At 34.8% G+C, this 15,154-nt stretch overlaps 1 protein-coding gene across 7 annotated transcripts in view; it reads right to left on the reverse strand.

The window, feature by feature from the left end:
- Positions 1-15,154, reverse strand: part of LOC123533315 (potassium voltage-gated channel protein Shaw-like) — a 127,756-nt gene that overhangs the window by 14,522 nt on the left and 98,080 nt on the right. For all 7 annotated transcript variants that reach the window (XM_053519914.1, XM_053519920.1, XM_053519918.1 and 4 more), the window contains exon 2: positions 3,943-4,676. In XM_053519914.1, the coding sequence (XP_053375889.1) occupies positions 3,943-4,676 (734 nt within the window). The remainder of the gene's footprint in view (positions 1-3,942; positions 4,677-15,154) is intronic.

The following is a 15,154-nucleotide window of genomic DNA, read 5'->3' on the forward strand; positions in this document are numbered from 1 at the left end:
ATACCCGTTTCTGAAAAATGAACGAAATCCTCACTGTGTCTGTCTTTGGTTAAAAGCATTTCTAAGTTATAGCACTCATTTTCTTATATGTTGTATATGACTGTGTTTTGAATTTCACACTCATTGCTGTTTAGAACTCGCCGGTTTTCGGCAGCCTGGTGCATTGCTGTAAGAGAACCAGTCATTTATAATTTGCAGCACTTGAGCCGTGGACGACAAAAGCTGCTAAACGCCGCAATATCAAACAGCATCAGTGAATGTATTATTATAATGTATATTTAGTATATGTATTAATATTTGTATATTCAGTTGTATTACACAATTTCTTAAAAATAGATGTATTTAAGAAGTGTTAAATATTTTAAATACAGCTTGAATATTGAATAATAAAAGTACAGTTTTTGTAATCCGTCTTCGTCAGCTAGGCTGATGTTTTGCATTACTCTCTAATAATGCATAATTAGTAGATATAAAATTATTTTCACACAAGTTTCCTGTCAAAGTATTCATCTAGTTTGTAAATGAATAGTTTTAAAAAGAAAAATGACGAGTATGTGGATTAAACTATAAACCTGTTTGTGCAGACAATTAAAATAAGTAAGTCATTTCAATGTTTACTGACGTCCGCTTGATAATTATGATGTATACTGTAAACAGACCCTGTCGCCAAAGAATGTCAAAGTTACATTTTTACATCTCAGTTCCTTTCAAACATCACACCTCCATCTGTGAATTTGAAATGTTTTGACTGGCAATTAAAATAAGCAAGTCATTGCAAACGTCCATTTGATATGAACTTTACGTCAAAGTTACATTTTTATACCTCTGTCCCTTTCAAAAAATCACACCTGATTTCACATAACAGGGATCGTTATTACAAAAAGACATATTTGTAGCCTACTTCGTGGTTGCTGTTTAATGATATATGCATTTTTATGGAACGCCATGATTACCTATTGTTACATTGAAATATTTGCATATGAATACGTTGACTTTATCGGTGTATCAACTGTTATCATTGATAGGATCGATGTATGTTATGATCTTGTTAATCAATTTGGACATGTATTTGACACTACGATATTGTCCAAGTAACCGTTACAAAAAAAAATGGCGCAATGCAAAAAGTGCACGTTATCCAATGAAATTAATACGACGCGAAACAAAAAGAGGACATTGCGGCGTTTCATATATTGAATCGTCATCATCAGTAATGTATTAGAAAAAAAAACGATGAACTTAAAACGTGAGCCTTAATTTAATGACAATTATGTACAATCATAAGGCCTTTTACGAATAATTGCAAGCATATATACACAATCATCAAATTGTTCCTTTTTAGAATATAAAGACAGAAACTTGAAAGAGTTAAATTTGATTTTTCAGGCCGCGAATCAAAAGTTTCAAGTTTTGGGAGTATTTCACTCCGTCATGCTAGTAAAACGAGATTTATCACATTTTCGTCTAGGAAGAGTAAAAAAAAAATACTTTTTCTGTGTGGGAAATGCAAATCATACAGGTTTCACACGTATACAGGTATTACAGGTATCATACCAGCTTTCATACAGGTAGAGCCTATTTTCATCACGATTTCATCTGACTATAGCATTTATTGATTTCATCACGTTTTCCATACAGAGAAGAATCTAGTTTCTTCTAGGTTTAGGACAAAAGTACTTTCATCACATTCTGCATGGTATAGGAAATAACAAACTAATGGCATCAGTTTTTTAAACAGGTAAACGGCAAAAAATCCTGTGACTTTTTATACTGACAGAGCAAAAATGGATTTTTCGGATTTTCAAATTGGTAGGGTAAACAAAGTTCAGGTTTTTGCATAAATAGTCCTATATATATATATCGAAAAAATATTAATATCAGTTGATTTAAAAGGAAAAGCAAATATCAAATTCATCAGGGACCAAAAGTGAATTTCATTTGATTTTCAAACCGATAGATCTATAGCAAATGACGGATAAAAATATTTTCACCACGTTTTCAAATATAACGGACAGCGCGGTACAAAATGAATTTCATCAGGTTTGCTAATATAATAGTATACAAAATACTTTCACTAGGTTCTCGTAAATAATTTTACCAGATTTATATGGGAAGAGCAAGCATTAATTCATATGATAGAAACTTTTAACACTTGCCGCTTTGTGTTAATGCCAAGTATATTTATAGATATTCTTATATGGTTAGATAGCTTATTATGGCATTATAAACTCAAATACCTTAGCGTTGTTTATCGTCTGCTTTACCACGGTTCAGGGTTTAAATGCGTAGGATCTGACCTACGTGGGACTGGTTACCCCGAGTTGAAGGATGAACCGTGGTAAATCAGATGAGAAGGCATTGTTTATTTTTCAGACAAACATGCGGATTGAAAAGGTATTATACGTCATAAGTGACGTCATAATATTCATCATTCATTGGTCCGCGAGTCAACCGTTGTTTATTGAAGACAATATCACTAAATTGTTATATTATTCACGTAAAGCCAGATCATATTAGAATAGAATGGTTTACATGATAATATTTTCTAGATCTAGTCCCGCACCTAAGGTTAGAAAACGAAGTTGGAGACTAGTCTCAACACTCTAGCATCTGTTTGGTTACTTCTGAACGCTTATTCGACACTGACCAATCGCAATGCTGCATTCTCAAGTTTTATAACCTTGGGTCCTAATTATATCTTTTTGATGATGTACATAGATATGGTGAGATGTTGAGTGTAATATTATGCGTAAATAGATGAAAAATAATTATGTCTGTCTGCATTATGCTGAACGAATTATCAGACAAATCTAGCATTACTGAAAGAAATGAGTTCCTGTCTGGCAATGATTTCTTACACGCCATATCCATAGAATACGAATTCCTTCTTTTTCGTCGAAAACTAAACTGTTAACGAGTGTCTTCGGAATAGCATTGAAAACAAAGTTCATAAACCAAACCCGTGCAGAAAGAGCTTTTCCGTGATGCCCAAAGAATTAAATGTCTATTGGTCATATTTTCCTTATAATCCTAAATTAACTATTAATAATCAATATAAAACTTAAACGAATTGCTATATTTCATATATTTCAATAGATTTGACACTGCTTTGATGACATTGTATCTTACATCTTTAAATGAAACACGTCTGTTCTTACGTTTAGATTATTTCCTTACCGTGAAAATTTGAAATCATTAATGAATAAACTTTTTCTTTTGTATTAAGAGCTTAATATGGCTTGGATGTGCCTTTTGCAATAATGGCTCACTTGCTGTTTGCCCGTGGGCTTAACATTTTCTTCATTTTCATCCTGGTATTTTCATTTTTATACCCGCACAAATTAAGTTTGAGGAGAGGGTATATAAGAGTGAGCTTGTCGGTCGGTCGGTCTGTGGTCCGTTGGTTCTCATGGTTTCCGGACAATAACTCCTTCTCATGAAAGGCTTGACAGATTTAAATAAATTTTGGTACACAGGTGTAACATCATAAAATACAGATCAAATTCGACTTTGCCTACAAACCACCATTTTTGACGTAGTTATGGCCCCTTTCCAACTTACAATTTGCCATGCCTCTGTGACAAGACTGTATTGTGGGGGTATTTTTCGTCACTCCTGTGACAGTTCTAGTTTATATTTTCAACAAACTTATTAATAACAGTCATCAGTATTGGAAAATCGATCTTAAAACAATTCAACAGCCTTTCACCCGTCATAATTACGTTGCTTTATTGCGTCGACGTCAGAACGCACGTGTACGTTCTGGTGGAGTCATTCTGGTTATGGCGCGTAAGGCACACTGCGCCATTACGCATATGTCAATGCCGGCTATAAAAGTAGTTTTTAACGTGTTTTCGTAATTATTTATAGTAAGGTATATAATAATAGATCGAAAATACTTGAATGCAAAATATAAATACTTAAAAAGTTTAATTATATTACCTTTCAATTTCTTGTTCGTCGATGCCCCAGTACTGAAACTCTCGCATAAGCGCAGGTCCACAAAGATTCGTCGGCAAATGAAGATCTCCATATCTCAGATAGTTCATAATAATGTTAAAGGCGTAAGGATCCCTGTCAAAAAAGTAGTCCCCTTTATCCGGTCTAAAATATTTCATCATTTCCCGTTCGTCTGAAAGTTTACACGTTTTAAATCTTTTGAGCGTTGATCTGAAAGTCTCGAACACGTTACCACCGACGTTTATTATCACAGTTTCCTTTGATTTGCCTTTATCACAGTTACATTTACTCGATGACGGAGACACAGAATGTGACCTTGAACCCCGACTCGACTGGCCTCCATTTTGCCACGCATTTATGTTCCCTTGTTCACAGTCTGCATCTGTAAGGTTCCTTTGGCTCGATCCTTTTTTAAGCCCGGATCCTCCGGATCCGCCGCTAAGCATAACAGCACTTAGAGCCATGTTGTCGTTGGAATTTACTTTAGTCTCACATCCTTTTCTTTCTGAATTATCACATTTATTACATGTCACTCCAAGTCTACCTCCTCTGAGATTATTTTCATTGCTACAGCGCTCATCGAAGTCATTGTACGAGATGTTGTAATCTGAGTCACTAAAACGGTTTCTTGAGCGTTTGGAAGAAGCAGATGCACGCATCAAAGATGGCGACCGTCCGTTAAGATTTGGGCTTCTACTACCGCCTTTAGAACGAGGCTGTGAAATAGAAATTGCAGGAATCATTTTAGAGAAATGTCACAAAATTCTTCTTTTACAGAGTGAAAAATAAATTACGCGTCGTCTCAAATCCTGGTATGTAAATTTCATTACATTTTTTCATACGTATCACAGCTTGGTTACCAAGCAAAGACGTACTAACAATCCTGGAATTTCTACTACAAAATAAAAATGACATTGTTTATGAGTCTATCACTACCACACTGTTTCTTTTTTTCTTCACCAATATTTGACCACAAAATATACAATGCACAACAACAGTTTATCTGTCAACGGTAGGCGCGTTTTAATGACAGAATCGCCAGGATATTTTTTTGTTGCTGAAGTAAATATGACAAGAATCAATATTTTTGCGATATAGGATACATGTGTACATAGACGTATCACTTTCATCATAAAAAGATGTGATAATTGAGCTCTCATGATAGATGCTATTTCATAATATAACCGCAGCTCTATGTAGGCAATAATTATTTTATCCTTTAATTTTCACCTACTATGTGGATGGGGAATTTCTATGACATCGAGTATTGGTCACATATTCAGTTTTTGGCGTAGATTTGATCAGTTTTTAACAATTTTAGATTGAACATTGTATATTGTATATTCTATATATTAGACTTCTTCATATACCTTTTCACTGTAGGTACTGTGAAAAAGGAACACGAAGAAGGCTAATATAATCAAAGCGCTCAAAGCGCTGTTGGTGGCTGCTAATCAATGTGTAAAATATTATTAAGAAAGCGACATCTGAGGAATTGTTAATATAAACCGGAAGAACCTTTTTTCAAAAAGGCCTTGGTTTATAAAATTAATCCTTTTTCACTGCCAGTCATTGTTTATATACACACTGATTCAGTCTTTAACGAATAGTTTTGATCCTTTTTGATTATTTGTGACGAAAACTACAACATAAATTACATCGACGATGTTTTACTATAAATAAATAATATAAGCTTTTTCTCAAAGTCATTCATCTTTTACGATTTCTTTCTAAAGCTTTTGGACAGTGCCTGTCATGAATTATATACACACTGATTTGGTCCTTATCAAATATCTGTGAGATTTTTGTGAATGAAAACAACACAAACATACACCACAAATGCACCTCAGAATGTCAGTTCTGTAACCAGTGTATTTTAGAGGTTCATCAATTATCACTCCATCCGTTATACTAAAAAACCGCACTACATAACAGTAGGCTTCGCATAAATGCTAGACATTAAGTCAGACAAACTTACAACTTTAGTCAGACCGAGAAAAAATCGGAAAATATGTAACTGGCGAAACGAAACCGTTTTATTTTTATACATATATTTGTATCAAATCAGATATATTGAACCGCACCATAAGAAAACCAACATACATAGCTTGTAGTTACATTTGTCTTTTCTAATTATACTGTGATTGTTTTACTGTGATATTTTTTAAACTGCTGAAAACTTGCTCAAGTTACCACCATTTATTACAAGTTGTTGTTCCTTGCTAGGACATGTCATCATTCATCCAGGACCACAATGGAAATAAGGGGTTTCACATTCCCCTTTTTTGTGTCATCCTGGGTATATAAATACATGTCCTGGTACATTTTTTTCTCTGCAGTTTTTGGTATTTCAAATTAATAATGTTTCTTAATTGTCTTTCAATATGTTTCAATTCCTAATCATTGTATATGTGATATTTGAAATTTGTTTTAATTTTGTGTTGTACCATTCCATGTGTTTTATATACTGAAATAAATCAATCAATAGTGCGTTTGCGATCAGCATGGATCAAGACCAGCTTGTGTATCCACGTAGTCTGGTCAGGATCCATACTGTTAGTTTTCAAAGCCTACTGCAACTTGAGAAACCGTTAGCGAACAGCATTGATCATGACCAGACTGTGCGGATCCTCAGCTTGATCTGGGTCCATGCTGGTCACAAATGCACTATGTTGGTTTTCTCATGGTGCGACTCAAATGAATTTAGTTATTGTGAACAGAATCTGTCTTAAAACAATTAATTTTTAAGGTGGTCAAATTTGTTATCCGACGACTTGCTATAGGCTGCCGTTTCTAAAAGGCGAGTACATGTATTAATATCATCGTTAATATTGGTAGTATCAACGCCTGGGGAAATCCGTGTGCTGATTATCGATTTTCTATAAATAGCCTAATTAACAAGCCTTTTAGAAGGCCATATTGGAAATAAGTTGTATGTATACTATGTACTCTTAATATGTCACCTTCTTAAAATAAAGTCATTATTATTATTATTATAACATTTGGTCATATTTTCGCGTGTTTGAAACGAAAACGAGACAATGTTGACATTCTTAGATCACTAGGGTTGCATTAATAGATCTATATCTTACAAGTTGATAGCTATGACGAACATTTAAGTTTATTCTGACATATTTGAAAATTGTTACAACTTGCTGGAAAACCTCTGGCAGGTACAAACTGGTATTGTCTATGGAACGGAAATGTTCGGAAACTTTTCCGTTGAAATTCCGTCTCTATTTTTAGCCGTGGATTATTGCTAGCAGAAGTCATTGTTCTTTATCAAATACAGCCTTATATTTCAGGAGTTATATATGGAAGCCCTGGAGGGACAATTGATTTCCGTACTTCCTACTTCTCACTTCTAACTTTTGCACTTCTCACTTCCAACTTCTTGACTTCAGAAGTCAGAAGTGCGGAAGTTGGAAGTCGGAAGTAAGATGTCAGGAAGTTGGAAGTCAGAAGTGCGGAAGTTGGAAGTCGGAAGTCAGGAAGTTAGAAGAAGGAAGTAAGAAGTCAAGAAGTCGGAAGTAAGAAGTGTGGAAGTTGGCAATCAGAAGTCGAAATTTAGGAAGTTGGAAGTCAGAAGTGAGGAAGTTAGAAGTCGGAAGTGTGGAAGTTAGAAGTAAGAAGTAGGAAGTCAAGAAGTAGGAAGTGAGAAGTGCAAAAGTTAGAAGTGAGAAGTGGGAAGTACGGAAATCAATTGTCCCTCCAGGGCTTCCATAGTTATACATGTGACACTGCGGTTAGAAAACATGTTTGAATTTTCAGTCTAGATTCCCAGGCTAGGTTTCTACCTTTTCTACGTTATAAGCTACTTGAACTCTACAGTATACGGAATTCCGTTAGGGCCATCGCCTTTGTATGTGTTGATCTGAAACGCGATACTCGATAGTACGATGATGAAAACGCGAAATCACGAAACTACGATAACGAAAACGCGACAACACGATGATGATAACGCGATACTACGATAACGAAAACGCGATAATACGATAGTACGATGATGATAATGCGATATACTATCGCGTTTCACCATCGTACTGTCGCGTTTTCACCATCGTACTGTCGTATTATCGCGTTTTCGTTATCGTAGTATCGTGATTTCGCAATATCATTATCGTACTATCGCGTTATCACCATCGTACTGTCGCGTTATCACCATCGTACTGTCGCGTTATCACCATCGTACTGTCGCATTATCATCATCGTACTGTCGCGTTATCACCATCGTATTGTCGCGTTATCACCATCGTACTGTCGCGTTATCATTATCGCACCATCGCCTTCCGGTGCGCATGTGCATGCTAAAAATGAGAAGATTAGAAGTTATACTTTTAGAACTACAGCTCCTGCTCTAGCGATAGGGCGATAGGCAGATTCGAACGCGGGTGCTAGTGTGTGAAAATCTTGATTTGTATTGATGATCCTCCTATAGCTACAGCTGCTAGTTAGTCAAAAGCAAAAAATAATTAACATTTTTCCATGCTTTTTTAGCTTTCGTCAATTTAAGAGTCATTTACAGAAAATGAATTTAGGGAGACAAAGCGTGTTGGATGTTGAACAGGTTCAGAATGCTGTGCAGATATAATTTTACTGCATTTCTCATTGCTGTAAAATCATAAATAAAATGTCTGAGTAAGGGGGCGTTAACTCACTTTTGGTTGTAAACTGCTTTACTATTTTTTTTTTTTTTTTGCAGAAAATTGCCAGACTTTGATGCATTAAAAGAAACTATGTGCCATGAAAACTGCAAACAATATTCTTCGAATATTTGCGATGCTCCGATTTGTTGTTATGCGTCTTACGGAATTCAACATCAATGACCTGAGCTTTACAAGACATGCATTTGTTTTTCAGTGTTGAAATATAAACCATCATATTTGTGAAAATATTCATCATCATATTTGTGAAAATATTCATGTCAGACCAAAATAAAAACAAACAAAAAACGCCCTGATCATGGTACAATATAACATTCTTTTTTTTCTTGTTATCATATACTATATAGAAAACTCAAACCGATTGACCTGCAGAGTTTTTGCCTAAGTACATATTTGGTTTTAGCTGAAAAATTTTTTTACAACCCATTAGCAAGCAATAGAAATCATTTTTAATTTCAACAGAGCTTAAATAACAAGATAAATAGAAACCAGAACACTGGAGAGGAAATTCTTCTGTGCGCATGGGCACCGGAAGGCGATAGTACGATGATGATAACGCGATAGTACGATGGTGATAACGCGACAGTACGATGGTGATAACGCGACAGTACGATGACGATAATGCGACAGTACGATGATGATAACGCGACAGTACGATGGTGATATCGCGATAGTACGATAATGATCTTGCGAAATCACGATACTACAATAACGAAAATGCAATAATACGATAGTACGATGGTGAAAACGCGACAGTACGATGATGAAAACGTGTTAGTGTATCGCATTATCATCATCGTACTATCGTATTATCGCGTTTTCGTTATCGTAGTATCGCGTTATCATCATCGTGCTGTCGCGTTTTCGTTATCGTGGTTTCGTGATTTCGCGTTTTCATCATCGTACTATCGAGTATCGCGTTTCAGATCAATACATTCAAAGGCGATGGCCCTAACGGAATTCCGTAACAGTAGGGCAGTACTATGCAATAGCTAATCAATATCATCGCTCCAGTTCACATGACATGAGGTCATCGTTTATTCACGTGACCATAAATTTGCATATTTGTATTCATACACGTGGTTGTTTTAATTAAAACGTTGACTTCAGTTAGTATTGATTTTAGTCGCCGAATTTACATTAAAAATGATATTAAAGGCATATATTGTAGCAGTGCATATTATGCACCTTGTGTAGATAATTGTTTCCCTGAAAAGCCTGGAACTATTTTTGGTTGTGTTGTTAGGATGGTCTTAAGAACTGACACGATTTCTCAAACTGAGTATTCTTTTTGACACTGGTGGCAGCAGCCACCAAAAACAGACCAAATCTACGTAGAAAACTGAATATGTGACCAAAAGCTTATAACTTATTTATTTATTTATTTATTTTTAATATTATTATGTTTGTTTGAGTTGGGTTTAACGACATTTTTCAACAGCATTTCAGTTAATATGTAACGGCGGATTATTATTATTATCACCATCATCATCATCATCATTATTATTATTATTATTATTATTATTATTATTATCATCATCATTAATGTGTTTATTTTCTCTTCTTCCTCTTTTTTTGTCTTGGTTGATGGCGTTGTGTTTTTTTTGTTGTTGTTGTTGTTGTTGTGGTTGTTTTTTCATTAAAATTAAATGGTCGATGTTCCATTTCGAAGAAAATTACAAATAACTGTCATCTGAGAAATTCCCCATAATTCTTTATTAAAAATATAAAAAGTATATGAGGATTATATTTACAAAATGTATTTATTTTGCTGGGTTTGACGTCGCACTGATATGGAGACTTTCCAGCTTTGATGGTGGAGGAAGACCCAAGTTGCCCCTCCATTCATTATTTCATCACGTGCGGGCACCTAAATAGAAACACCGAGCTAGATGGCTTCCTCACATGAAGAATTCAACGCCCCCGAGAGAGGCTCGAACCCACATCGATTAGGGGCAAGTGATTTGAAATCAGCGACCTTAACCACTCGGCCACGGAGGCCCCTATGAAGATTATATACATGTATATGAATTTTATTTATGTGTATGAAAATGTATTTTGAGAAATTCGTTATATATATGCCATAAACTTATATTCTAAAGCTAGTTGATGGATGGGCTCTCCGACCCCTACTATTATATCGGTTACGGAAATAATCATGAAACGGGATAACGTCCAGGACCTCAAAAGGGGAGGCATTTTTCTTTGGAGTGAAACAATGATTAAGTTTAAGAATATCAAGGGATAAGTATTGACAGTTAAGCCTTGAAAAAATAATCCTCCTAGATTATGCCACAGCATCAACTTAACTAGCAAGTTTCATGAAGACCGACAATTTATTTCATGTCTGTCAGTGAATTACTCTAACATAACAGTGACATATATACCGTTATTCTATATCTATTTTATCTACCCAATCGTGAACGTTCATTTGCAACACGTGACCGTACAATATATTACCTTATTGGACGCACGTGCGTACAAAAAAAAAACTGAATTTTTCCGTAATTGGAGGGTTCAAAAAGTCCCATGTTCAAGATACGATAAAGCCCGAAACGTGTGAAAATGTTCCGAATGTAAATCGGGTGAAGTAGGCGCTCTATGTACAGAGTTAGATTATGCGTCTTGAAATGAGGAAGGCAGAAATGCAATATTCAGTGAATCATTTTTGATTTAAACTAAAATAAAATAGATATAGAATAAAAAGGTTATTTAAAATTGAACTGTACAATACGAGATATATTTGGACTCGTACCCAGCTGTGAAAACCATATTGGACTCGCCTAGCGGCTGGTCCAATATGGTTTTCTCAGCTGGGTAAGAGCGGCTCGTCCAGTATGGTTTTCTCAGCTGGGTACGAGTCCAAATATATATCCGTATTGTACAGAACAATGTTAAATAACCTAATATAATTCCAGCGTGAAAAGTATCAGATATATTATATTTCATTGGCTGCGACGACTAGATATATAAACTTGGTTAAAGTCACTGAAAGTACATAAAAAGACTTTGCTCGTGGCTGCGAGAGTTAAAGATGGTCTGTAGAAGAAATTGGTTGAAGAACTTCCTATAAGAAGGGAGACTATCACAAAAAGAGATGATTTTGTTTGACTTTACAAGTTACAGTTCTTTAACTAGATGTGATTCGTTTGATCAGTAGGAATCCAAGGTGTATTTCCCAAATTAGACGGAAGTTTACTATTAAACAGAAAAAGCATCTAGTGTTGATTTTCAAGAAAAGGAGTTTATTAGTCATCAGTTTTTACTGTGCATGTTTATTTGTATTATTTAATAAAAACTTTATTTCGCTACCACACAAATATTTTCTTTAGCAATATATGTGATTTTGAAACTACTGAGAACTGTAATTTCTTTTGCATTACTCTATTCAAAGCTTTTGTTTACCAATTGCTATGTCTGCATTAGAATTTAAAAGTGCCATTTCAAACAATTCACTATAAATTAACTGTTTATGTAAAGTTTACGGTGAGACAGGAGGTCAAGATTGTGGTGGCTCCTTAACTTAAAACTTACACACTTTGCATTTTCAACAACACGCGTAAAACACAAGCAACAGTAGTTTTTGTTTCGTTCATTAACCTTTGTATACAGCTATATTAATTATTCATTACATCATAACATTTCGCTGCCAAGTCATTATAGAGATAAGATAGTTTCTTTTGATAATATCTCTCTCGGAAGTTTCAGAGAGGATATAATACAGTCGGTATGAATGATCGTAATTAGGTTTCGTTTCACATGAAAAAAAAAATCTTGTTTATGTTTTGTTTTGTTTTGTTGACACCCTTAAGGGCATAACCTTGGCTTCTTTCTAGTTTAACGGTGAAGAAAGAAGTGCGCATGTGCGCCTCAGGGCATTATTTCGGGCACGTACGGGCTCCTGTGTAGAACCGTTGGCCTTCCTCGAGCTTGATAGCTTCTTCACGTGGAAGAATTCTGCACCCTAAGCCAGAGCGGTGACGGACACGTGATTCGAAGTCAGACGTCCTTATCAGTCGGGAAAATGTAGGTATAATTTATATTTAAAATTGGTAAAGCTGGAATGACAAACACGGATATTTCCTAGGTCACAAAATTCTGAACATTTCTTAGCCGTTCAGGTTAAAAATAAACATTCTCCATCTAATCGGTGCGCGGCCGCTGGCACGAACTGATAGCAAGCAGCGCATTCTTGGTACTAAGCAGCATTTCTCAAATATTTTTCTTAATTTCATTTTCTTTAATTTTGATCTAATGACAATAAAATGTTAAGAACGATTTTAGATTATAAATAACTTAACAGAAACAATTCATTTGTTGCAAATTACCTTAATAAAAATAACATGTTTACAGTCAAAGAAATAAATTAAGTTTGTTTTCAGATCCACTTGTTGCACTATTTTGATTGTAAAGCAAACTTGTACGTTATATGTGAACAATACCATTTAAACTAAAATAGATATTAGAAAAAGACAAAATCTAACGCTTTAAACGTAAGAAAGTCTTCGTATATTCAACATAGGAGCACAGATCAGCGTCCTCCCCGCCTCCCCCACCTTATTTAATCGTATCTCTGTCTCTGAAAATTCGGTGAGCAGACATAAAACCGCAAGCATGCAATAGTAACAACTTTACCTTTGTCTCACAAGAAAGCTCTTGAATATAGATAATAAATAACAAACAATTCCATCTTTATTTAAAGGAGTAGACCCATAGGTCTACACGAAAATATCAAAATTTTCGAAACAGATGAAATATAAAAGGATCAAATCATTAATTATTATCATTATTTAGGTCAATGTTTTTGGTGTCAAATGAAACTAAATTTGTTAAATTTTAAGTAGTTGTACCTTTTTTTGCTGCGGGATTAACGCAAAGTTCTTTCCACTTACTAACCTTGATATTTTTTAGGAATAGTCACTGTCAAAAAAACGCTCAAAATGGCACTGTTTTTTACATTTTATGTTTGTTATGAATAAATGAAAGTCATAGTACTTTCTAAAATAGAAAAAAAATGATACCCATAAATCTGCGGGCGTGCCACTTTAAAACTAGGCGAAAGAAAAAGGGGGAAAAACTATCCGCAGACGCATTATTTGGCATTTAATCAACATCTTTGAAATTACGTACAGTTTTGGCATACTTAAAGAACAATATGTATTAGTTCACAACAGGAGCATGCAATAACACAATTCAATTCATATTTAAACTGTATTTTATGATTATATTAGAACTTCAAGGTTAAAAAGTTATAATTGCAGGATTCCATTTTGTTTGAGCAACCTTTTTCATATAATTACATTAAGGTAAAAATTAAGGCCACCCTCGGAGACCTTTAAAATGCAAAAATAAGCCATTATTCTCCAAAGCACCTGTTAGTGATTATATTGATTTAACTGGTTTTACCTTGGTACAACGGAGTATATATAAAAAAAAAAAAGTGGACGCAACTTGACCCCGATGGTTGACCTTTGCATTATAATACTTAATGAGGCACAACCTATTATTGAAAAGGGTTGCACGTAAAATACGATCTGCACGAGAAAAAAGGAAATATAAATTTGTGTAAATATAAATTAGTGTATTCGAAAATTTTAACGGATCAAATGAAAGTTTATATACTTTGATACTGCACTGTTTACAAATTAATTCCATATAAATATACACGGATACCCTAAGCACCCTTGATTTCTACAATGAAATAGTAGATATGAATAATCAGCCTAAGGTCAACCATCGCGGTCAAGTTGCGACTACTATAATATGACTAGATTTGTGTCATCGGAATAATCAACAAACAAACTAATCTAACCTAGTTGAGGATTATCGCGAAATGGCAATTTGTAATAAAATTTATACTCATAAAACACGTACCAGTAAGACTCATGGATACTGTCGTGACTTAGAAGCTTCTGGTGAAAGACCAAAGCCAGTGCTTGATCTCAAAAGAGCTACAAGACTTGACAATGTGCAGAAATACTGTGTCTTAAATGTGTCAGCTGGCAATACATAGTTCTATAGTTTCGAAGTATTATAACCCTCTGACATAAGTGTCATATCATTTTTGTCATACGTGTCATAAAATATGTTGTTGATGGCACTTTTCCACGTGCAAAACCTTTTGTTGTAAAATATCTTGGCTAAAGACAAGTTAAACCATTATGCATGACACGTCCTTCATTTTCACTAACTGCAGTTGTGTATGGGACTAGAGTGCTTTCAGGTGCAAAACCTGCTATAGACGGTACATTTAGTAAATAAAGATTGAACTCGAAACATACAGGAATGTGGTGTCATAATATGTGTCTCCTCAGAAGTTTTTGTACAAGACAGTAGTGAAGAACATACAGACTAAATACAAAAAATAACATTGTAAACCTTTTAATGGATCTCAATGTTGTTTTTGTACGCATAGAAGTATGGCGTCATATAAGTGCCACCAAACATTTGTCTGATGATAGGGTTTTGGTGCAAGACTGTAGGCAATATAAAACCGTTGTCAATAAAATCAATTTTACAAGAATGCCTCA

Source organism: Mercenaria mercenaria, chromosome 12 (genome assembly GCF_021730395.1).
Source record: "Mercenaria mercenaria strain notata chromosome 12, MADL_Memer_1, whole genome shotgun sequence".
Classification (NCBI taxonomy): Eukaryota; Metazoa; Mollusca; class Bivalvia; order Venerida; family Veneridae; genus Mercenaria; species Mercenaria mercenaria.